The 24740-nt window shown below is 43.1% G+C and overlaps 1 protein-coding gene across 17 annotated transcripts in view; it reads right to left on the bottom strand.

The window, feature by feature from the left end:
* Positions 1-24740, bottom strand: part of RIMBP2 (RIMS binding protein 2) — a 78459-nt gene that overhangs the window by 7926 nt on the left and 45793 nt on the right. For 6 of the 17 annotated variants that reach the window (XM_071815854.1, XM_071815847.1, XM_071815843.1 and 3 more), the window contains 11 exons: positions 23264-23340; positions 22584-22693; positions 21377-22186; positions 17574-17725; positions 16746-17213; positions 14607-14756; positions 13315-13473; positions 9945-10661; positions 8155-8272; positions 4990-5142; positions 1937-2121 (listed from right to left, as the gene is read on the bottom strand). In XM_071815854.1, the coding sequence (XP_071671955.1) occupies positions 1937-2121; positions 4990-5142; positions 8155-8272; positions 9945-10661; positions 13315-13473; positions 14607-14756; positions 16746-17213; positions 17574-17725; positions 21377-22186; positions 22584-22693; positions 23264-23340 (3099 nt within the window). Of the gene's footprint in view, positions 1-1936; positions 2122-4989; positions 5143-5457; positions 5518-8154; positions 8273-9944; positions 10662-13314; positions 13474-14606; positions 14757-16745; positions 17214-17573; positions 17726-21376; positions 22187-22583; positions 22694-23263; positions 23341-24740 lie in introns of those variants that run through there. The other 11 variants (XM_071815849.1, XM_071815853.1, XM_071815850.1 and 8 more) reach the window with 4 other exon arrangements.

Below are 24740 nucleotides of genomic sequence, written 5' to 3'. Positions count from 1 at the left end.
ATTTGAATTATGACTTCAGACATATAAGCAGAATTTGGCTTTTTTTTTGTTAGCGGAGAAATGCACAAAAAGTGAGAGACACCGTTAAAAGTCATCAGTTTTGCCCTGTGCTGAGCCCAAAGTACTCAATGGTTTACACTGATGTTTATGGAATCATTCACTTTGCACCGTTTCTGGTACCATGTGAACTATATTCAAAACGAAGCATTTGCAAAACCGTGCCAAGTATTGTTGTTATGAATAGAACAACTTCTACATGATCAACAGTGCCTATCTTATATTTGTTATACTTGATATATACTTGATATACTTGACTTCAGCTCTGCTATCGTCTTTCCAGAAAACATGACCTCAGGTCTAAAAATAGCAGGAATTTTCATCCATGAGAACAGGTACACCCAAAATTTCTCTTAAGTTCTAAAAGTGCAGTCAATTCATAAAGGCTACTAATGACACCAAGGCCTCGACCAAGGACTGCACGGAACAGAAATGATGTTTGGAAGGCCAAACTGATGACTGAGTTGAGGTGGTTCCTGTTTTAGGCTCAAACAAAATCCAAATCCCTTCAGTTCAAATCAGAGTTCACTAAAAATGGTGCTTTCTAGAGCAGTTTGAATCACTATATACCTGTGACTTACCTGGCCCCACTACGACTTCCCACAGTGCAGCAAACGTGCCCATAACACCCGATGGGACTGTGGAACTGGCCCCCCACCGCCCCACTGCTCAGCACTTTGGAAATTCAAACCAATCCATCTTCACAACAATTTGATAGGGAATTCAAAGCAGCAGATCACACAGAAATCACCGTGGTCCCAAACAGAAAATAAACGTCACAAAGTAAAGAGCTGATATGGGGTCTCCGTGAACTTCTCAGAGCCAAACGTGCACATGGTTGTGCAAAAATTATTAAAATACTTCAGTGAAATGAATGTTCTTGCAAAGAAAAATAAGCCCCTCGGTTCCATACCTTTGGCACAAAACTTACCTCACATAAGGAGTTAGGCAAGATATCTAACAAAGTATTTAACATTACAAAAATTTGTGCTTTAGGATATGGACATTGGTGTTGAGTTCCAATCCAACACAACGGAAGCCAGTCGGTATTTTAACAGCCTAAGTGACAATTTTTGCTTTGAAACGGGTAGGGTGTTATAACAAATGAGTCTATTTTTCCAGGTTCTGTTCCAGTTCACACTTAAATCCATCACCCTTGGGCTGCCGGCAGCTGTCCCTGCTCCCTCTCTTTTCTGCTCGTTTTGCACCGACCGATCAGATCCCACACGAGGCTGCAGGAGATGCTCGCCTGTGCTGACTCAGCAGAAAAATCTGCTGGCTTTCTAGAATCAGCTCAGCAAACGGAGCAGATTTGCTTTGCAGCTGCACGACCGTGGGCTCAGACAAGCGGAGACAGGGCTGGCTGAAAACCACCGGCCCCAGCACCCAAACTGGGGGGAGGTTTGTCTTCTTTTAACAGCAGTTTGTGTTTTTTACACCAAACAGTCAGAAAAGGAAGCGTTTTTTCCCCGTTCCAGGAGATGAATCTGGAAGAGAAATACCTAATTTTGGGACTTTAATTAATGTTAAGTGTATGCATTCTAGGAGCTTTCAGCATTTAAAAGCCCACCCAGCTCAGATAGGGGTAACGATCAGCACTTTGTGGTCCCTTTGCAGAACACACCTCCTCTCTCAAGCAGTTTTTCCTGCAGTTCGTGTCAATAAACACAGGGGGCTTCAGAGTCACAATTTTGGTTTGGCACTTTCATTGACTCTGATTTTTGCCCATTTTTAAGCCGTTAGCTTCCAGATCCAGCAAGATTTACAGCCTGAACCTCCGGAGCAAAACCCCCATTGGACTCCAGTCACACAAGTTGCTTTCCAAGCAGCCCCTGTTTGTAAACCTGGGTCCTTTGTTTCCTTTGCTTTTAGGTCCCACCTTAATGATCTGTCCTTCTTTAAACGGCAGCTCTTCTTCTGCAGCATCAGGGTTTGGGGACATTGTCAGCGGGTCGTAGTCAAAGAGTGCAACAAATATTCGAGTGGAAATATCCTCTGCGCCAGGGTCTGTTTCTGATTCTTCGTACATATCTGGAGAGAGATGGTCATGACCACCATAGCCATCTAGGAAATTAAATGCAAAAAAGAGCAATTCAGTAAAACAAGTTGGCCTCATCTTTCAACTATTGCAGTTAATATTTGAATAATACTTGACATTTCAGTGAAAACACCCAATAACTTAACACATGTCCTATCAAGCTTGGTGTTTTGTTTGTTTTTAATTAGCAAGTTGTTGGTTTTGTTGTTTTTCTTTAAAGCATACACAGTCTGCATGCACTGAACATGGTGTTGATCTCCTGACCACACTGACACTTGCACATGTGCATACAGCTCGGGTAAGAAAGCAATTTTTGTTAGGTTTACTAGAGTTTGCCATAAATTAATGAAGCATGTTAAGGGTGACATAAGCATGAGTCTGATAGGCTTTATCACAACTGCAAAAATAACCGTGCTTTGGATCCAGCTGTTTTCCAGCACAGCTGCTTCTGCTCGTCATGGACACAAGAAAGCACATCCCAGCTGTGTTGACAGACCATGTTTTAGGGACTGGGTTTAAAACATGGTGAGAACCTCTTCTCTCCAGACAGGCAAGAACAACCACATTTCAGTTGTGTTAGTCAGGGTGGGCACTGCACTCATATGAGTTTGTTTGAACATCAGCAGCAGTGCCCCAAACCAACCCCGACACTAACACGCCATGTTAAAACCCAGTTTAGCTATGGCTGCGCTTAACCAGGAGCTCATTAGGAAAGATCAACATTGAATATCCCAGCTTGACACTGCACTGAACTCTGTCCACTGCAGGGGACCAAATCAGTTAGGACATCAAAAATGAGAACTGATGTTTTACCTCATATATCGTTCAGACTCTTCAAATGAGCTGGAGAACACACTTAGTCCATGATTCAACAAGATACTCAAGGATGGACTTGAGTAAAACTGAATTAGACAATTAGGCCAAAACGGCTAACAATGAGTGTTTTGATTAGGAGGCTTCAAAGGCTCTTAATTTTGTTTTGAAAGACTATGTGGCAGTGCTTTCCCAAAAAATGGGCTCTTTCAAGGCATACGAAGTTGAAGCCTCAAAAACTAAGCTCTCAGAATCAAAAGCCACTTCTGGAAAACTCGGCTTATTGTGCAATCCCGCTGACTTCAGTGGGAGCCGCGTGCTTCTGCTCTTTGCTGAATCAGCACTTATCAGTCACTTCACAAGATCCTTCACCATGAATAAATTGAGAAAGTGACGTTATAAATTATGATGAAAATGTAGTTCGGCTATATCAAAATTTTTCCAAATAGTTGTCATATTAATACAATTTTTAGTGTAATCACCTCTTATAAGTTAAAGACTCCCATTTTTGGTAATTGTTTGAACATTCAATATAGAACATTATAGATAAAATTCCTCTTTTTGCCTCTACACCAGCTACATTCCATTCAACATTTGATATTTGTAAACTACCAGGAATAAAAACCTTCAGATGGTCACAGCTTTAAGGGAACAGCTGCTAACGCTTGGGTCCAGAGCGCGAGAAAGAACGTGGACAGGGAAATGGAGAACAGCAGAAGGGCAGGGAAAGAGTCCAGCCAAGCAGCTTTATGCAGGCACGAAGCACAGGAGTGTGGGGGACACGGGGGACAGAAGCCACGGGACACAGGGGGTGGGACTCGGCTCTGGGCTCTTCTCGCGCAGTCCGGCTCAGTTGCGCTGGGGTCACACTCAGGTCCACCAGGCAACGTCACACGGGTGGGTAAGGGGGGGTCGTTTGGTTTTTGTTTGTTTTTTTAAATTAAAAATATCAACTTTTGCATCCAACTCCAACTGCAGCTAATGGGGGAGAGGCGTATTACAGCCCAAAGTATCACCGGCCTCTAACAGCCTGACTCAGAATAGTCATATTTGTTTCGGTGAACCAGAAAGCAAATAATCTCTTGATTAGATCATTTGCCACTCATTCTTTCATGAGTTATATACATGGTTCATACATACACACACAATAGTGTATGTGAAACTCTTTGGAAGCGGCCAGCCCGATTCCAGCTGACACACGGTTGCAACCACAATTGCATTGAATTGAGATTTGCACCGATAAACACAAAGTGATGACCAGGTGAGGCAGTCAGCTCTGTTTGCTCTGAAACTCAACATTACATTGCAATTTACCTAAACTTTCAGGGCCCCTTTTGTTTCATTTTGGATATCAACAAAACCCTGACGTGCTTCTTAGCTCTATATATGGCCTGGGCTGCTTTTATGGCTGAAGTGTCACACACTTCAATTTACTGTGTTATGAACTATGAAACTGAGTTGTTGATCATGCAATGATTTCTATGTTGATGAAGCAACAAATACTATCAGTAGTAGGTATAATTGCCTTATGTAATTCAGGTTTGTCACTATGATGCAATTATTCCTAAAAATAAGAATATATTTTTGTCTTCGCCAAGTGATCAGCCAAAGTCCTGTGTGGTCATTGAAAAAAAACAACCCAAATCTTCATTTAGCCAAAGCCGTTAATCAGATTAACATATGGTAACTGCTTCCTATGCCAGGACATTGGGTTGTGATATACCAGCTACTGCTTGTGCCTGTCCGGTCTGGATGGATCAATGGCACCGCGGTCGTCGTGCTGGGTGGTGGTTGGGGTGTGTTGGTAGATACCGGGTGGCACTGGCAGCAGCAGAGCTTCACAGAGGTTCATGCCATGCACTGGGCTCGGCTCAGCCCGACGGGGAGGAGCTGCGGAGCACTTTGGGGACAGGGGCCACGGGCTGGTTGTCCCTCACAGCTGGGCTGGAGAAACTTACCTGGGAGCAGCCAGGACTCGGGAGCGAGCGCCCCGGCATTCGGCATCGCATGCAAGGTTGTCATACAGAAACAGGCAGCTCTAAAACGTGTCTGTCAGAAAGGAGGAATAATGTTCGGCATACCGTATCTATATTGAGAGGCCATGGTACGCTGCTCGGCCCATTTCTTGTGTCCACCAATGCTGCGATAATAAGCTTCTTCTTTTACAGGTGAAATATTTCCCTCACTACCTGACCGAGACCGACCGCCTTCACTGTTACTGTCCATTGTAATTTCTATGGAGAAAAAGGGAATGATCTATTAAAACATATTGTAGAGTTGCCTTTGCGGAGGCTCCTGTGGGCAGGCTTTGCCTACCCTTTATTTTTCTGACTCGCATATAGTAGGAAGGCTAAACACTGCACAAGCTTTGCCAGATGTCTCAGCCTCTAAAAATCCTCCTTCAGCAAGGGAATCACTGAAATATGTACCTCCTCGAATTTTTCAAAGCGTCTGAATTTTGTACTTTTAAAAAGTCATACAGCGTAAATATTGTTCGTTAGACCTTTGGATAGGAATCATCTTTTAGTATGAGGTTTAAACAATCCTACCTGCCAGATCTGCAAGGTCAAGAGCACTGTAAACTGTGTTTCACCTTCTAAAGTATCAACCTAAAAACAAAAATTAATTCATTTACTTAAATCCTACCTGCAAGAAGATATGAATCCAAAGTATTTCTAGATTAACGGCAAAAATACCTCAAAGAATTTGAGTCCTGGAGCGTTTTGGAAAAAGGTTTTATCATTGGAATCCTAAGAACATCACAATTTTGAAGGTCTTTCCCACTAATTCAACCTCCCAGAGCTGTCTAAGAACCTTCCTTAGCTCTAGAACTCAGTAAAAACTCCAGGCAGGCAGGTAAAGGAGGAAATTGCTGCCAAGAAATTTGGAATCTATATTATTGACCTACAGTTTCGTGTATTTAAGTAGCTTAAACCCTGGCTCAAGCTTATTTTCTTGTTTCCTTCTACTTTACTCTGCTTTTCACTTTGTGGAACCACCTGTTGTACTGACTCAACTGTTACAACTTCCTTCTCCCAAACCTGTCCTTGTAGCCCCTATTGATGGGAAACCTCCTTGTCCCTGGGAGTCCTGGCCAGCGGGTTCAGGTTCCTACAACGTTCCATTATCTGCTTTTGGATGTTTTGTGTTTATCTGCCCTTTTGGGACACTTTACATTTTCTAGGTGTTTTGCCAGCAGGCTTACAGGAAGCAGCTTTTGCCCAGAGTTGTATCGAGTGTTTGTATTTGCTTCATTTACCATCGAATTATTTATTCGAGTGTGACGCTGAAAGCAAGAAATGGTGCATACACATCTTTCAGCGATTGGAATCATTAGTGTTTTAGTCAGCGATCAGGACTCTTGAACTCTAAGCCACGTAAGGCCTTTCAACAGCATCACAGCAAGGAATACTTTTGCTAGATACTGCACATAATGCTCAGTAGTTTGCTTGTTACCAGCATTCAACGATATCGCAATTTATTCCTAAGGGAACTTCCCCAAAGAGCATTTGTGGATTGCAGAGAATACAAAATGCGCTAATTCATTCTTTAAGTTACACTGAAAGAAGTAAAATCTGAGGTTTTATTTTCTGTTTAATTACCCGTTTGAGCACAGACTGACTATGAGAAATCAATTTCTTTAGCTGATTCCTGAACTGTTCTATTGAACTAAACAGTGAAGTTATTACTTTGTGGTTTCTGTGTTCTAACTTCGTTGATAGGAAGTGAGGTCTGATAAATTTAATCACTTCCCTTATTTTTTAATTAAAATGAAAACTAAAAGCAAACCCAGAGGACTACTTGAAACAAACTCATCTACTCTCTCGCTATTTCTAAAAACAATGCTTTAGCAAATAATATAAAAGAACTTGCTTTAAGTAGGCCAGACATAAAGCAGCAATCTTTACTCCTGAGGAAAACCAAGGCTACTTGCAGAGAAAGGAAAAGGACAGAAAAACCTGAAGGTTTTCACATCATCATCCAAAAGCTATTTGGCAATGACCTGTCAATGGAAGCACGAGAGCCTCCCTGGAGCTGATTGTCCCCCATACCATTTCCATACCAGTGTCATCCCATTGATGTCTGTGGAGATCATCCTTATTTACCCCGGGATGCGGGATGAGAATCGGCCTCTGACTGCTGCTGCTATATTGAAGGCACTAAGAGACTCCTCCATGTGCCAGCTGGGCATGTTTGCTGAGCTACGGTTTCAAGAATAGTAATTACTATCTATTGGATATCAGAATAATCGTGCCCACTAGGGGGATATGTTTTTAATTTACAGTACAGGCATTTCAGTGTGATTCTATGAAAAGGGAAAAAAAGAATTAAAATCAAACCCATTCCTTAATTATCAGTCTCTTTCCTTTTGATAATCCCCGTTCGTGACATCTTATTCACATGAAGGTGAGGTGAGAATTGCCTGGCACTGCTTCCTTCTCCTCCTGATGATGCTACAGCCTTCACAAATTAAAGCCCAGCTTAGGGACAGGAGCAGGACCTACTTTACGTCTTCATGGAGTAAAGTTCTGCTCCCAGAACTCTTTCTGCATTTGTTTTGCACGTGTTTCCTAATTGTCAGTGTTTCTTGTTTGCCAGTATGCAGTGCAAATTTTAACAGATACGTATTTGTCCATAGTGTCTTGATTCCATCATCTTTTCTGCACTACTTTTTGGATTTTCTGGTATACACCAGCGTATAGTTTAATTCATAAGTAAATCAGAATAGGGATGATTCTGCAAGAAGGATCAAATCTAGTAAATATATGCAAGTTCTAGTAACTTGCTGCATTTAACAGCTTCAATTGTTCCTGCTAAATTCCAAAAAGTAGTCAAGAAAATGGAAAGTGAATGCAAAATGATGGTTGGTGAATGAAAAGATGGATGGCTGAATGGATGGCCGAATGGGTACGTTCGTTTTACTGATCATATATATAGTAGCCTGCCTGCAAATTTCCTCTTAGGTGAGATCTGACAGTATCTAAGCCTAACCAAGCTTCAAAAAGCCCCAATACCCACTACATTAAATGACAGGACTCCCAGTGATGTCAATGATTCCCGACTCAGCCCCTGTGAGACCCCAGTCCGCTCACGTTTAGATGGAGATGTTTCAATTCCGTTTCACCCCATTTAAACCAAGAGGAACCATGGTTCGAGACAGGCGCCTCTCGTTGCTTTTGTAAGGACCGCCTCCCCAGCTCTGAGGCTGCAAAGAACAGAAATGCACCAATATCTGTCCAACTAACCAATGGAAGGGACCAACATTGGCCGAGACCTTTGCGGCACTGCACTGCCATGGGAGGACCTTCGCCCCGCGTGATCCGCCCTGTCAGGCCGTCCTGCGGATGACGGGTTACCTAAAAGCTAGAAAAACACAACAGAAAAAAACAGGTTCGTAAGTTACACGCGTGGTAGCATCACGGTTATACGGTTGGACATTAATCAGGTCAATCACATTTGGAAGCGTAAGCTCTAAAGGCAACTAAACTTAGTTTTTAACTGAAAGGTTAGCTGAAAAGTAAAATACTGTTGCCTGGAAAACCTGCGAAAGAAAAAATGGTTCCCTGATTTATGGCGGAGTTTGTAACCGGCAGTCACACATCGGAACAAAAAGGAACAAAAAGAATAGTTTTTGACATATTCTTTTGCCTTTGTCGTTGCTGCTAAGGTGCCGTTCTAATGTCCCGAAGAGCAGTGCGAGCAGTGGCGGGAGCTGTGGCGCTGGGACTGCCCGCACCGGGCCAGGCTTTGCATGGGCAGCTCTACGGCTTGTCCGGTTTGCAGCACGCGAGCAGGGGTACGTCCGTCTGTCTGTGAGCACTCTGCTCTTCTTTAGTGGTTCTTAAAGCCTTTTAAAGGTCATCGAAACGTAGACACGCTCCATCTCACATCACAGCTGCCTCTTTCTGTTCACTACCCTTGCGGAAAATGTCGCTATTTTAATAGCTAAATGGTACTATTTTAATGCTTTCCAGAGTTTATCATGCAGTCATTGAGATTAATACAGCTTGCGTACCAATTTTAGTGGGAGAAATTTTTAAGGGTCGTTTCAGCTTAAACTAGACGAGCAGGCTGCTGATTTCTACCCTTACATCAAACGCATCAGCTCTGAGGTTTCCAGCCTGGACGGCTGCAGACCGTGAGGGTAAAGAACTTGTTTGGTCTGTAGGGAGCAGGGAAGCCTATGGATGCATCTATCAAAGCGTGGAGGCTCTGCTAGAGATTAATGGACAGAAAGGCGAACAGGCAGGATCACGCAGGGGCATCCTTGCGAGATACGGAATGGCCCTGGCCTGGCCCTTTGGAAGCAGCTGCTCGCCCGCATCCTCACGCAGGGATGCAGTCGGCAACTTCAAAGGCAAGAAGAGATGGTCCAAAAAGGAAGGCAAAGTAGTGACGGTGCGGAGAGAAGGCAGAAAATGGAAATATGATGAACGCTGTGACTCCATCAATCTGGGTCACTGTCACACCGGGGGCAGACTCCTGATTCTTGTTCAGAGATGTTTTATGATAAAGAGCGTGTCCTGAACATTCTGGGAATGAGGTGAATAAAAACAACAGGATGAAATGAATTCCTTGACATTTCAAAAAAAGAATAACATGATGAAATATTTTTCCAGCTAAAATGCAGCTTTTTTTTTGTTTTTTAAGCAACATTTAGATGGGCAAAATAAAGACAAACAATCTTTTGGGAAGATTATAGTTCAGCTAACCCTTAATTAAAATTTAGATTCAGTTGTCCTTTAATAAAAGCAGCCATTATTGTAATTTGTTCTGTAGGAGAATAATTGTAAAGCAAATTAAACTGATTTCAGCGTGACACAAAAGAGGACGGTAAAGGAAAATGCAGAATCATAAACAAAAATGAATGGGGAGGGAGAGAGAAAAATAAAAGGAAAAATGAAGCAAATAGGTCCCAAGGATGGACCTGAAAATTAACTCAGAAAAAGAGGAAAAAGGAGAAAAAAAAAGAACAAAAGAAAGAAAACTGATTTGGCAAGCAGATGTTAGAAGGAAGAGTTATTATTTCACACACCAGAGAGTCTTCTGCGTCTCTGTGGGATGGCTTTGCCCTAGAGTCAGCCAGCTTTAAGTCGGTCTTCCAGCCCCCCTGAATATCTTCGTTAGCCAAATTATCTGTCCTAGCGTATTTCTGAGCCTCATACTTTTTCTCGTAACTGGGCTTGACCTGTTCAGTCCTGGGCTCTCCCAGGGAAGGACCCAAGTCACCAAAATCTTCCTCGATGCTGGTTTGTCTGGTCAGGGTTTTCCTGCGCGCCAGCAGGGGCCTCGCGCTCCTCCTGCAGGGACAGGCGGTGGCCTCTGCGCAACAGCTGGAGGCAACGCTGGCAGAAACCGCATCGCAGGTGTATCTGAAATTAAACCGGGATTCTTCCTCTTCGCTTCCACAGTCTAGTCCGCTGTCTGGGCTCCTCGACAAGGACCGGCTGTATTTACATCCCTTGTCGTCTGCGGCAAAATCCTCCACGCCTGAAATTCTGTGCTTGGCTGGGTACCAGAAGTTGTGCTGCTGGTCTTGATTGCAGGGCCTAGGTGGTCTAGAGTCTCTAGCTATTGTGGGGTGCTTTTTATAGGGCATACCTAAACCTTGCTTGTACAGCAGCTCTGAGTATTCACCATCCTCTTCAGCTACTTCTGGAATACTGAAAAGCTTTTTACTGTGATGTATCTGCTGTGAAAAGTCAGGCTGCTCCAAAAAAGTGGCTTCAGTGGTCTTATTCTTATCGCACTCCTTAAGGTTATGTAATGTTAAAAATCAGACAGGGAACAAATAGTGTGTGATAAAAATAAAATGGGAGGGAGGAGGGAGAAGAAAAGAAAAATAAAGACAGAATTAGTTTTAGAGCAATGGCAAACATAATACATGCAGCTTATTTAGTGAAAAGGATGTCATGCTGTGAATGAGAATCTGTGGAAAATAAATACGTGATTAAGAAGTTGCTGGGTGTCAGATACATGAGAGGTCAGTACAAACAACTGGGTGATGCTCTTCACGAGAATAAACCCATGCATTTAAAACAAAGCAATAAAAGCTGCGTGCACGTTCCAGCATGGTGAATGAGAATGGCATTAACACACAGCACTAACGCTTCGTATGGTCCTTGCCCCGTGCCAAATTGCTATGTATTTTTATTTCGTAACCAGAGCCCATATCTGAGAATGAAAATTCTATTCCAGCAAGCTTTCTTGCTTTGCATCGGTTAAAGCCTCCTAAATCGAGTAACAAATAGTCCTAAAGGAGGAGAGCTGTTCTGCAGACAGCGTTAACGGAGCTCTAGTGTCCTTTGTAAAACTGTGAAGGGAACCTGCACCATTTGGAAAACTTGGCTGCCACAGGATGAGCCCTGGGCAGCGGCTGCTCTCTGGTGGCCCTTGACCTCACATCATCATCTCACACCTGCTCAATAAAGCCAATATTTGAAATCAGCCCATTAGCAGAAGTAAAAGTGGGTAATAACTATCCCAGCCTGGATCAAATAAGTATTCTGAACATGGGAGATGCATTTTGTGGTTTTTCTGTTACATTCACACAAAACACAGGCTGGTGTGGCAGGAGAATCCTGTGCAGTATCTTAGCTGGACTCTAAGAGGCAAGAGAATAATGGCGCGTGTCATGGTTGACATGGTTTATAGATTCTAATCTTGGAGATCATCTCTCCTCGTACTGTACTCAATGCCCAGATCAAGGGGGTCTCTGGACACAACAGCACCTACAAAATAGCGACAGGATCATTTTGGAGCCTTCAGCAACGCCTCTCCCTCTGACCACCTTAAACTCAGTGGGGTTCTGGATGTCTTCCCCTTTCAGGCATTAGGAACTTTTAAATGTACTTTATGACTGTATTTGTTTCACCTATTTTCGTTCACTTTTAAAGCGTGTGTCACACTTGTGAAACTTTTGAGACAAACTGCCATAGGAGTGGAAAAAAACTCAATAAATATGAACAAGAATAGTTTTGATTTGAGCTCAAATATCCCACATTTCAGAATGCTGGTCAGGCGAGTTGAGTCTTCCCTTGATCACCCATGTCAGCCTTTGTTTTGAGGAACCATTGGGGGGAACAACGATCTCCCAAATCTGACCTGCATTTGATCTCAGTAAACTCATCAGCATGGTGGGCTGGATTCTCCGGACATCCGGGAGGGTCATACACTGAATTCCATTTCTGCAGGATGAATCAACCGGCCCTACCCTTCCCATTCACTCTACAGCAAGAGAAGTGCCTGCAGACTATAACAGCGCTAAAGTGATTGCCTACACCAGCCAAGGAGCTGGACCTGTCTTTTAAAATATCAACACTGGCAACGCTATTTTACAAACAAGAAGTAAATATCTTTTCTGATGCATAAAGAACAAGAACAGTCAAGAGATAATTCACTTTTTTGTTTCCCTAGAGGAAAGGGACAGGAGCAGCATGCAGAAATATTTCACTTTCAACCTTTCTGTCAGCGGAATAATAGAAACACTGCTTATTTTTTCTTTTGAAAAAGTACCTTTCTCATTCCAGGTAGTATCAGAATAGAAGGACTGAATTTATATTGCATGAAAGCTGTTACAAGAACAATCAAAATTCTTGTATGCCTGAGAGAACAGTATTTTTAGTTAAATCACAGCATATTTAAAGAAAAATCAACCTTTGAGTTTCCTTGTTGTTCAAATAATCCAACTTTCTAGGACAACACAATTTAGTATAATTGCTAGACACATAAAAGGCAAATATAATTTACATGTACAAATATACCGTAAGAAATATATTCTGTATTGGATAGGTTCAACATTCTATGTATACTTTAACTGTTAGGTTGTCTTTCATCACGAATATTCCTGGGTAGTGTTAAAGCAATATCCCTGAGAGATATTTCCTGCTGTCTCTGGTGATTCCTTAACAATCAGCGCACAACAATTTCTGATATTGTGTTTATCAACCAAGGCTGGCCCAGCCTCCTTTCTTACGAGCATGATTTACAGCCTGTGGAAGAGACAGGACTGGCACTGGAAACAGGGACAACTCACTCAGACATGAAAAACACAAGTTGTTTCCTTCTAGATGTGCTTTTATACAAATCTCCTTGCTCATTGTTTGGGTGGCACGTGTACTATTTTGTCGTATAGACATGGGAAATGTCCCCAGGTATAGAAAAGCAACTGCAACTTCAACAATTCCATATAGGAAAATAGTCAATGAGTTAAAAGATTAGCTACCAAATAATGCAAAAAAACAAAGTAATGTATTACAGTGGCCTTGGCATCATCAACAATGTCCACCTCAGTTCTAGGTCTATAGGAAAGTGTGAGTTTTAACTGTCTGCAAAACCCGTGACTAAAAGAAAGGCTTTGAAGCAAGAATGGGCATCTGGGAAGGTTTGTGTGCAGCGCCGCTCACCTTCAGCGCGTTGTGCGAGGACACGCTGACTCGGCGCCTTCCTCCCTCCTCCAGCTGCATCTCCGAGTACAGCTCCTCCTCATCCTCCTCCATTATATCGGACAGGTCGGAGCCCCGGCTGCTCTCGGTGTGGTACTCCTCCCCGTGGCAATAGTGCGGCTGGCGGGCAGAGCGGGAGACAAGAACCTTTACTGCAAAGCCGAAACCCTTGCGTGACGCCAATGAGTACTACAGCCTTTCCCACGTTTGCACATCACACTAATAACCACATATAAATTATATCATGCGTCTTGCTGCTCTGTTCCAGCACAGACATCACGCGTAATTTCCTTCTTCCAATTCATAGTTCCCATTCGAGAAAACCAGTTTTAATGGCATAGATGATACAGAAAAGGATGCCTACATTCACAGCGCCAAATCTAGTTCTAGTCGCGATTAAATTCCCTTGATTTAAAGAGGCCCTTCATGCATCAATGGACTTGCTGACCAAATTGTAAACACCCTGGGATAATTCACGTATCATCTGTTCTTCACAGCTGTTTGTTACATCACACTGTAATTTAAAAGTGATCAGAACTTAATTCTTGCAGGATCTTACCATCACTGTATGATATAGCTAGCTGATGGAATTTGAAGCTTTTATCTCTTTAACATTGGAGGAGTAGATTGGTTAAAGCCTTAATTGCCTTTTAAAATTAGTCCAAATATTTCAAGTCCCTATAAGTTTCTTTCATAAACAGTGCAGTAATGTAATAAATTACTTTATACATGTTTTCAGTGGGATCAGACTAAAAGCTGTGCAGATGTGCAAAATTCTTCTGGCGACATCTGTAATGTATTCATTACAGCATGCCAAGCACATATTCAGTTGGTTTTCTGCTAATTTGGATTACAGGTTATGGTTTTTATGGAACACAAAAATCCTTCCCCTATTCCCTTTATTTCTCACAGCTTGTTTTCATATGCAATAGTAACACATCGTACAGAAGCATCCCAGAGGTCGCACATGACATTGCAGTCACATTTTCTATTTCCGTTTTTTTAAATTTCCCAGTGCTTAAGCCTGCTGCTTGGGCTAACGATCTCTAAACACACAGTGCCGAGCATTCAGTTCCCATCGGATGGCGTTACACTCCAGCACCAGGACATTCATCTACCTGCCCACGATTTAGCTGTTTGTCTGTATAGATTAGCAATATGACTTCAATAACCAGACGGTGAACTTGCTGAACTTCATAGACCACTTGTTTCATGTCCAACGCGTGACACAATAACAAGACGACGTGACTTACTTGCTTTCCAAGTTCTGAACCTTTCAGGAAATCATCAACTGAAGCCCCTCTTCTCTTGACATTGGGGGAATCGTAGCCATCCTCCTCATCATCTGAGTTCACGTACTGGGCTGCACTGCTCCTTTCGATGAAAATGCTCCTCCTCTCCATCTAGAAAAGCAACAAAAAATGGAAAATTGTGAAGCAGACCTGTTCCTGCAACCAACAGAAGCATTTGCAAATACAAGACACAGGGATGGAAGAACACAGCGTTTAAATACGGTCATGGTTTAAAGCGATGTTCGCTTCCCCTGACTGCAACCTTCTAGGAGTGTTCAAGAAATTTTGCTTGTCGTGTTACCCTTGCTCATAAACAGTGTTATGCTTTTACGTGACCATCAAATCAACTGCTGGCTTTCCTCCCTGTACCACTTATGTCAAAATTCTCAGCATTGCACAGTCAGATGTTGCTAATGAAGACGTTAATTTCCCTTTGGCAGAGAGTTAGCAGAAGACGTAGACACCACAGCATTTTTACCTCTGTACAAAAACCCTATAGAGTGAGACTTCATGCTTTCCTCTGCTCTGGGGTGACAGGCAGCTCCTGCTGCAGCAAGGCAGCAAGTTCTGCTACCGGGGACCAAACACGGCAAATATCATCAGTGGGGTTTGATCTCATTCACAGTGAATCCATCTGTAAACTTCTGTCCAGATCCTTGAATTAAACATTTCAAGTATCACTAAAATTAATGTAATTAAACATGCTTGAGAGCATGTATTACGTCAGCAGTTTTCAAAACCGGAATTTCAGCTCTTTTTCCCTATGTGGTTGTAAATCAGCCTTCACTTTAGGGTGCCAAATAAACTAACAGCCTTTTCTCCCTCTATTACATTTGCTCCAGTTTGCTTTATTTATAAATAAAAGGCAGAAATATCCACATGCCTACATATGTATTTAAGCAGACCTTATTGACCCAGAATTATTCATCTTCCCAAACACTGTATCATCACCCATTGGCTCAATTCTGTCCCAAAACAGGAACAGTCAATAAGTTTGGGCTGTTAAGACATGTGTGAACTGTCAAGATTCATGGAGCTATTTTGGAGATACAAAGGGAGAGGAAAGACCGGACATAACAGATGACTGGCAGATGAAGGACCAAGATAACGCATGAAAAAAGTGACACTGGAGACCGAAATAAAGAAATGGACAGTTGTGAGCAGCTTGTGATGAGAAAGTAACTGCCCAGAGCACTGTGAGTATTTAAATATTGCATGCTTGGGTAGGGAAGGCAGAGCACACTGTCAGGATGTATACGCATCAGCTCTGCTGACCCAAGAGCCCCAAATGTGGGATTTAAATTAACTAGGAAATGTCTAAGTCACTCCAGCAGCCATAGGTCATAATGGTCTCCAAACCAGGGAGTCTCCTTTGGGCAGCAATGCTTCCAGTAGCTACAGGAGGAGCCGCAGCGAAACGCTCTCACACGGCAGCTGTGCTGAAGCAGCTGTAAACATCTGTGAAGGCGTAGGACTGAGAAAGGCTCGTTCTTGAAGGGCAAATCCCTAACATTGCCTGTGGCTCCATGACAAGATGCAATACAGTGATTTGTGTGCATCTGAGCTGTGATTTGGTATTTTGAAAAAGCAGATGGGTTTAGAATACAAATATTTCTCCTGCCTGACAGCTGATTAGATTCCTTTACAGAAATAAGACTTTGTCCTCATTTTGTAAGCCGTCAAAAAGATTAGACCCATTTTCAAACCGCCCTTTATTGTTTAGATCTCTTTCAAAGTACTTTTCTCGCATAGGTGCAAGCCTCCTTCGTGAGTCCAGCAGGACCCAAGCGCAAACTTCGGATTGCTATTGTGGTTTTGTTTGCTTGTTTTCCAGATGTGAGGCTCTGCATTTGTGGAGACAACATTTCTACTGATGTTGTGGGGTTTCTACTGCTGATCAAAGGCAGATCAATGCTTTTTATGGTTACAAGTATGCACGATGGCACAGAATTTTAGCATGCTGCTCCTTCTCAAAATACAGATCTTCATGGTTTAGGAGTGATCAGCTTCTCCTTAAAGCATATGATACGATAAAACCTTTGATGGAAGGTGCGGAAGTGAACCAAGCCAGCTCCCAGAAAGCCTTAAGTTTGTCTTTACCCTGTTGCTCTCTGCAACGCGTTGTGCAGCTTCTCTTGCCATGGCTTTTGCGACAGTGTTTGGGACGGGTGTGCCTTGGGGCTGCGGGAGGATTCGGTTGGGCGACGGCGACCTCCTCCCCTGGAGCGGGCCGTGGAAGTTGGGGGCGGGTGGCTCGAGCGTGTGTCCATGAACGGGGGATGCCGAACGAGTCTGCTCCCACGACTCATCCATTTTCAAATGTGGACCTAAATGTTCTTCTTTGGTTTCTGGGGCTCCGGCACTTGCTAATGGCTTAGATTTGGGAGCAGTTCTGGGCTGAGGGGTTGGAGGCACCAGTAAGTCAGATGGAATGGCAGCAACAGAAGAGTCCACTGATTCCCCTTGCGCAGAGAGCGTTCGAACTGTAACCTCCTTTGCTTCCAAACTCCTTAGTCTGATTAACTCCACCAGCGTGTTCTCTGCTGTTGGAAAGATCACCTCGGCCACCTGAGTACACAAACAAACAACTTAGTAGCACGATGACATCTGTTTCCCTCCCGCCAATCCCACTAAATTATAACCTTCGAAGTCTTAATGTGGGCAGAACCATTGCCAACACAGAGCAGGCTGAAAGAGCCACATGAGGGCTCCACATCAATTAGTTATCATTAATCTCTACAGCTGATTTGTCCAAAAGCTCAAGTGCTTATGGAAAAGAAGCTAACAAGCAAGTTGCATGCAAAAAAGGGTGAGTTCTACTGGAAGGTGAGGAAACCCTGGACACATTCAGGTGGTGTCACTGTTGCCTTTACCTGCAGGAATTCACCTACTGGAGATGGTCAATGTAAGGCTGGAAGGAGAACTCACCCGTTGACCTCTCGCATAGACCCCGTAGCCGGTGACAGTGGCGCCGTGGGATGTCCCTGTTGCTGTCAGAGTTGGTGGTTTCCAGGACACCTGTACAGTTGCTGGGGTGGACCCAGCCCGTACGATCACATCTTGAGGGGGAGCTGGAGGACCTAAAGAAACCAAGAATGGTCACTGTTGAACCTTGGGGCAGAGGTATGAACATCAACCAATAGAGATGCGATTTGGAAAACGCACATCTCAAAGCTTTCTGTTTTTTTAAGACAAAATATCGTTATTGCGGTTATGATGTAAAAACAGAAGCACACACTGGACAGGTCATGGAGCTGGGAACTGACCCTCCGCTTACAACCAGTAACTAAGCTGCGTTTCTTTGCAACATAGCCTGTGCTTGCAACTTGCTCTGGACCTATTTTTGTCCCTCCAGGCTACATCACTGCTGCTTACTCTGAATGCAGCAGATGTTGACAGAAAAATACAGGGAGGACAAAGGCCCAGGAGTGGCACTGTTAGTTGAAAACGGCTGCAGGTGGCAGCAAGTGCCTTTTTGGTCTATCTCTCTGCACTGAATGCACACTCTGGACCATTGATAGCTCCAGGTCATGATTTAAGGGCCAGAAGCACATAGACACTAAAGTGCGATATGGACAACAAGGCAAAACTTGAAGCTTTTCAACCTGCAACATGCTGGTTTAAAGGAGAACTGAACTCAAGCCTTTGCACTGAAGAAAACAGTACGCCTGCTAACCTTTTGAGACATTTACAGTCTGTTAGTGTCATAGCCAACCAAACACAGCCTTAATTAAAAGATGTTATTACCCCACTATAAATAGCTTCACTTTGGACAGAAAGCCAAAGTAAAAATATCATAGAGATTATTAGTGCATGAATATTTCAGGCATCCTGCTGTGTTAATTTGAGTCAAACCCTGAGAAGTATTTCGTGCTAAGACATTTCCGAAGCAGGGTCCTATCTCTGTGTCATAGCTGGGAGAGCACAAACCTTGCTTGTTGTGAGTTTGCTTTGCCAGTGAACTGAGCACAACCAGCTCCTGTTCATCTGCCCCCAAAAGCCACAAATATTTAACTGTGCGCATTCATTGCTAATAACCAGACCACGATACAAGTGTAAATATCACACAAGCCTCAGCCTCCAGATATGCTGGCAAAAACATCAGCGCATTTCAGTAGTTTGCTGTCACTAGAATTTTACCCTCTGGTAGGCATGGAAATAAAGTTATGGTCATGTTCAGGACACCACAGGCACAACATGACATTTTTGCCTATACCACCCCTTGCACCTACAATGTATTTTTAACTTGCAAGGCCAAAGCATGCAAGCTGACCTAATACTATTCTTGGCCAAGCTGCATATTTTGATTTAAGGTTGGATTTAAGCTCCCCTGACCATCCAGTTTTATCGACAGCCCGTGCTCCCAACCCAGCGAAGCTCCTCAGTTCAGAAGAACGCACACATCTGATCTAGTCCAGTATCTCGTCAATGACAATGACATTAATCTGCTCCTGCAGCAGAAGTCACCTTCCTCCCACTCTCCCAAAGCAAACAATCCCCAGGGAGTCTATCTCGACCTTCACAGGCTGCAGGAGAGGGAGGTTTAATAAACTGGAATGCCCAAGGCTTAGTATGATTTCTATTTTCCTCCATCATTAAATGGGAAATTACTCTTTATAACTTTCTGATGGTCTTGTTCATCAACATAAATGTTTGTTTCAGAATTCTGCTATGGTTTGGTCTTCATGAATTTATTAGCTAAATTAGCTCAAAACCCATTTGTCCCAATCCTGTTAATACTTATGTCTATTTTTAGACCCACGCACCCAAAAGAGAACCATTTCTATTTTAACTTCAGCGATTCTAATGCTCTGATGAGTCAAGGAGTTCAATTGCCCAGCAACTAAAGAGGTGTCACTCAGCTGTGGTCTGACAGGAAGCAACGTGTGTTCAAGTGTAAATCATGCAAAACGTGATATATCTATGCAAAGAGAAACATTAAAAAGTGACCTCTAGTTGTCCTGTGCTTTTCATGCACCTGCTCTCTCTAACTTTGAAATGTGAGCAGTTACCTCAAGGTCATTTTTGCTTCACGTATTCCTAAAAAAACCCTGAGACTGATACAATGTCAAAAATTTTAAATATTCACTGATTCCCACTCCCTTTTTGGTATACGTGGTTGATGGTATCCTTTTTATGGGGACACCACTGTGTCCATTAGCAAAGAGCAAAGCTTCTTGGCTTCAAATAACATTAAAGATATTTTAGCTATTTTTCTAAACTTCTTTCTTTTAACTGCAGTTTGTTGTGGTTACTTGAAGCCGGTATTATTTGCAAGAGGAAAAACATGCCACGCTATGATGTTAACTCCCATTGCTGACCCTGATTTCATGGGCATCCTTTCCTCCTTGTTTCAATGACTTCTGAAATAAAAGCATCAGCCTCTAATCACTTCAGCTTTTGCTGTTTTATTCTGCTGTATGTCAGGGAAGAATTGATGTAAAAATGCTCTCTATGAAGCGAAGTGGTTGGGAAGATCCTGGGACCTCCGGATCTAGAAGCAGAGGCATCCCTGTATTTTAGCTCCTCAACAGAGAGCAGCTCCTTTATTGCTTTGCACACTGCAGCAACTAGAGGGAGATACAGCACGCTGAGTGCTTGCCCTGAAAAAACCCCACTCACAAGGCCTTTCCCAAATAACAAAGAGGACAACACATCCAATAAGCTCAAGCCACAATCTCCCAACGCCCAAAGAACATGAACAAAGTTGAAAATATCCCCCCTCCTGGCAGATTCTATGAAAGCATCACCACTCGTCTCACCGAAATGATTTAAGACACAAGGGTAAACACCCGAGCTGAGGACATTTTCACTGAAACTATAAATCACCAGCACGAAAAGCAGCAGACATGCAAGTTTAACTCGCTCCCTACTCAACCAGCATCACTGTCCCGCACGCCTCCTTACACGTTAAGTCACGCAAGCCAAGGAAGAGACCAGAAATAACTCCAGCCCCTTTGCTGGAACCAAATCCCAGCAGGGATCAATCAATCAAGCCAGAGCACAGCACATGGTGTTGAAATTCCCCTGGCCAGGAGTCACTTGTACCTGACTGTCCCCGCTTAGAGGACACAACTTAGAGCCTTCTCCTTGTCCTTGATTAGATGACCTTGGCCAGATGAATCTATAAGCAGAGATGTTCAAATTCTTCAGGTGCTGCCATACACCCCCAAAATATGGGATTATCCTTTAAACCAGCTACATTATTTCAGTTGTAGTTTTCAACGTTCACTGTTCTTAAATACTGGGAAGTCACTGGTACCAATTATCAACATTCCTAATGTAAAAGCAAGGTGGGAAAACACCTCTGGCTTGTCAAAACACAACCAATTTGTTATCCTTACAAATTCAAATTGTACAACGTGATCACAGCTTCACCACCAAAAGGAATTTACATCCCCTAAATCACTGTGTGGCCCTCTAAGATGTCTGTGTAGCTTTTCATTGCAGAAAATGCCTGGATCGCCCCCATAAGAAGTGCTTTAATAACATACAAATAATATGGCCAAAGCAACAGCTTTTTTTTTAATGCTTCAGTCCTTACCCAAGAACAAAGAGGCTAACACAGGACAGGAGTTCATTGTAGATACCGTAGAGCAATCTAATAATCCCCAGTCCGCTCGTGAATGTGAGAGGGATTACAGCGCAAAGCTGAAGGTTAGATTAATTTATCTACAATTTTCAGACAAAGTTAACTGGAGACTTTTGGGGTAGGGAGGAAAACACCAAACCTGCTGGCAAAGTAGAAAATTCCACAAAGGCTTCCTTTTTCTCTCGTTGTTCCAGGGGAAGCTGCCAGGGCATCTGATGGGGCTTCGCCATGACCTTCACCTTGTAGGCCATATTGGGCTTCAAATTAAAAAAGTGGTACTTGTAGCTAGCAGCCTTGACAATGTCGAATTCTTCTTCATTAAGAAAGATCACATGACTGTAATTACTATTTGTAGGGAGCCAAGACAGCTCAGCAGAAATCTGGGTTATATTGTCCACTTTAAGATTAGAGGGGGCTACTATGACATCCTTCCCGACTAACAAAGTGCACTGCAGTTCATCTGAGTTACCCTTGTTTGTGATGCTCTGAATTGATATTCGGTATGTACAAGTAGAAATGTTAAGCTTTTCTATAAGAGCTTTCGTTCTGCTTCCCAAGGCTATGTTCATCCGTATTTCCTTGTCAACCAGAACATTGTAGCTGCTAATCGTTCCCCATCCGGGTGGCACTACCGGTGGCTCCCAGCCCACAATGACACTTTTGGCTAGTTGTTTAATAAGGGTGATTTTTCTAGGATAAGGCACAATGTCTTCTCCAATTTCATCAATGTTTACATCCAGAGTCCCTGAACCATTGGTGATTACACTAGAGTCTATGTGACTTGGCGGACTTATCTCCAAGAGATCTCCTTCCAAAGCAGGACCCGAATGGTTGATAAAATTCTGATCTTGTTCGCTGCTTAATGTGCTTGATAACCGGGTCTCATTGTCTTGAACAAAATCCACAAAATTTGAAGGGACTAATCCTCTTTGTCCATCTAGAAGTTCCCCTGGTGAGAAAGAACAATGCCATTAAAACCCTGGGAGGAGCACACATCTTGCATGCTAATGCCGGGCAAGAAAAGGAAGAAGATACAAGCAAAAACTGGACATAAACAACATTTGCAGTTTGAGAACGTAAAGGTTCAGTGCGGCAAAAACCAGAGGCAGTAAGCTTTCTTGTCAACTTAAATCTTGCCAGTAGCAAAAGCTGACAACATAAAATATCTTATAATTAGCTTTGCCTGCAAGGAGAGGCTTTGCTGGTGCAAATTAATTAACACAATGATGATAGGGGTAATTTTAGCAACTGATTTGGTAGTAGATGAAGAACTGGGAGCATGCTTGACAGATGAGCCGATTTGAATCTGCATGAATTAGCATGTATCCACAGATTAAAAACATTACCTTCGTAAAAGCCATCTTCATCCATATCTCCATACACATAAAGGTACTTTCCTGCCGTAAGGGGGAGTTCTGCTTCTGGATTTTCATTTGGTCCATCGAAAGGGTTGTAACTGCAGTGGAGAACAGATGGAAAACCTGTGTTCACTGACAACCCCGCACAACCGAACAGGAATCAGAAAAAGGTTGCACAGGGAGGCAATTCCTCCGTTCAAGCTTTCTGCTTCCCTTGTGAAACACGTTCTGAGCCGAGTCCAGGTCGGTTTGTTGCTGTGAACTGAACTGCATCACCCACAGGCTGCCAGGACACGTAACCTGTTTGCTTTAGCTCCATGCACTTAAAATCTCATCCTTTTCTGTAGAATTTACTTACAGGTTTCTCTCTTAGAATACTCCTTAATTTTTAAAGTTAATTAGAGCAAACTCAGTTGTGGGTGTCTTTTCCATTTGTTTTACATGGCAGTCTTTTACACAAGTTTATTCACTTCAGCAGAGACAAGTTAAATAAAGACTAAAACAGTGAGCTACAGCTAAAACAAGGTACTCATGTACAGAAAATTCTTGAAAGGCATTTGCTATCCATAACATTGGTCCTGGGCAATAATTTAGTGCATGAATAAGTAACACCAAATGTTGATTATCGCAAATACTTTCAACATATGTAATAAGCTGGGTTTTTTTACCTATAACGGGCAATGCAAAGATGGACTTTCCCAGAATATCTCTGCTTTGAGGTATTGGAATTCTGATCATTATCCATCTGTAGAGAAAATAAAAAAGACAATGTGATTACGTGATTTCAAAAAAGATGCATTCACTGTGTTCCTGAGAGGCAGTAAAAATCAGACATGCAACACTGAACAACAAAATTAAATTCTAACATGGAACAAACCACAGAATCACAGAATCCCAGAATGTCAGGGGTTGAAGGGACCTGGAAAGCTCATCCAGTGCAATCCCCCATGGAGCAGGAACACCCAGCTGAGGTTCCACAGGAAGGGGTCCAGGCGGGTTTGAATGTCTGCAGAGAAGGAAACTCCACAACCTCCCTGGGCAGCCTGGGCCAGGCTCTGACACCCTCACTGAGAAGGAGTTTCTTCTCAAATTTAAGTGGAACCTTTTGTGTTCCAGTTTGAACCAATTCCCCTTTGTCCTACCATTGGTTGTCACCAAGAAGAGCCTGGCTCCATCCTCCTGACACTCACCCTTTATATATCTGTAAACATGAATGAGTCCCCCCTCAGTCTCCTCTTCTCCAAACTAAAGAGCCCCAGCTCCCTCAGCCTTTCCTCCCACGGGAGATGCTCCACTCCCTTCAGCATCTCGGTGGCTGCGCTGGACTCTCTGCAGCAGTTCCCTGTCCTTCTGGAACTGAGGGGCCACAACTGGACACAATATTCCAGGTGTGGTCTCCCCAGGGCAGAGCAGAGGGGCAGGAGAACCTCTCTGACCTACTGACCACCCCCTTCTAACCCACCCCAGGTACCATTGGCTTCCTGGCCACAAGGGCCCAGTGCTGGCTCATGGTCACCCTGCTGTCCCCAGGACCCCCAGGTCCCTTTCCCCTACACTGCTCTCTAATAGGTCATTCCTCAACTTACACTGGAACCTGGGGTTGTTCCTACCCAGATGCAAGGCTCTACACTTGCCCTTGTTATGTTCACCATGTTAATTTTACTTAGAAGGGCTTCAGACTTCACAGCATTATGTCCCATTTTTAGATTGTATTAACACACTCTCCCCCCTGGGTCTGGATACCTCTAAAAAAGAATGGAGATGACTTTTTGTGAGCTTGCATAATGCAAGTATGTATCACGTAATTAAACTCTAGAAGGCACACAACGAACAATTCTGCAAAAGAGGGCTTGACATCCTCAGTGAGAGATAACTCAAAAATAATAGAAAAAGGGAATTAAATTTGACGTGTACTTCTCCTGTTCCTTGCTGTTAGTTCTGCTTCCCTAAGTCTCGCTGCTAAGCTGACCTCTTCAAAAAGCAGTGGATGTTCCCACTTTGCAGTAATGTTGCTACACACAAACATACACACATTTATTTGTGGATAATCCTTAGATATGCCCAATTCTTGCTATAAAATAATCTGATGTTTTCTTGAATATCCTGCACCACACTCACGCTTGTGATCCCTTTAAAAACATTTTG

The sequence above is a fragment of the Patagioenas fasciata genome, chromosome 17 (genome assembly GCF_037038585.1).
Source record: "Patagioenas fasciata isolate bPatFas1 chromosome 17, bPatFas1.hap1, whole genome shotgun sequence".
NCBI lineage: Eukaryota > Metazoa > Chordata > Aves > Columbiformes > Columbidae > Patagioenas > Patagioenas fasciata.
This window is presented reverse-complemented; position numbering and strand designations above follow the sequence as displayed.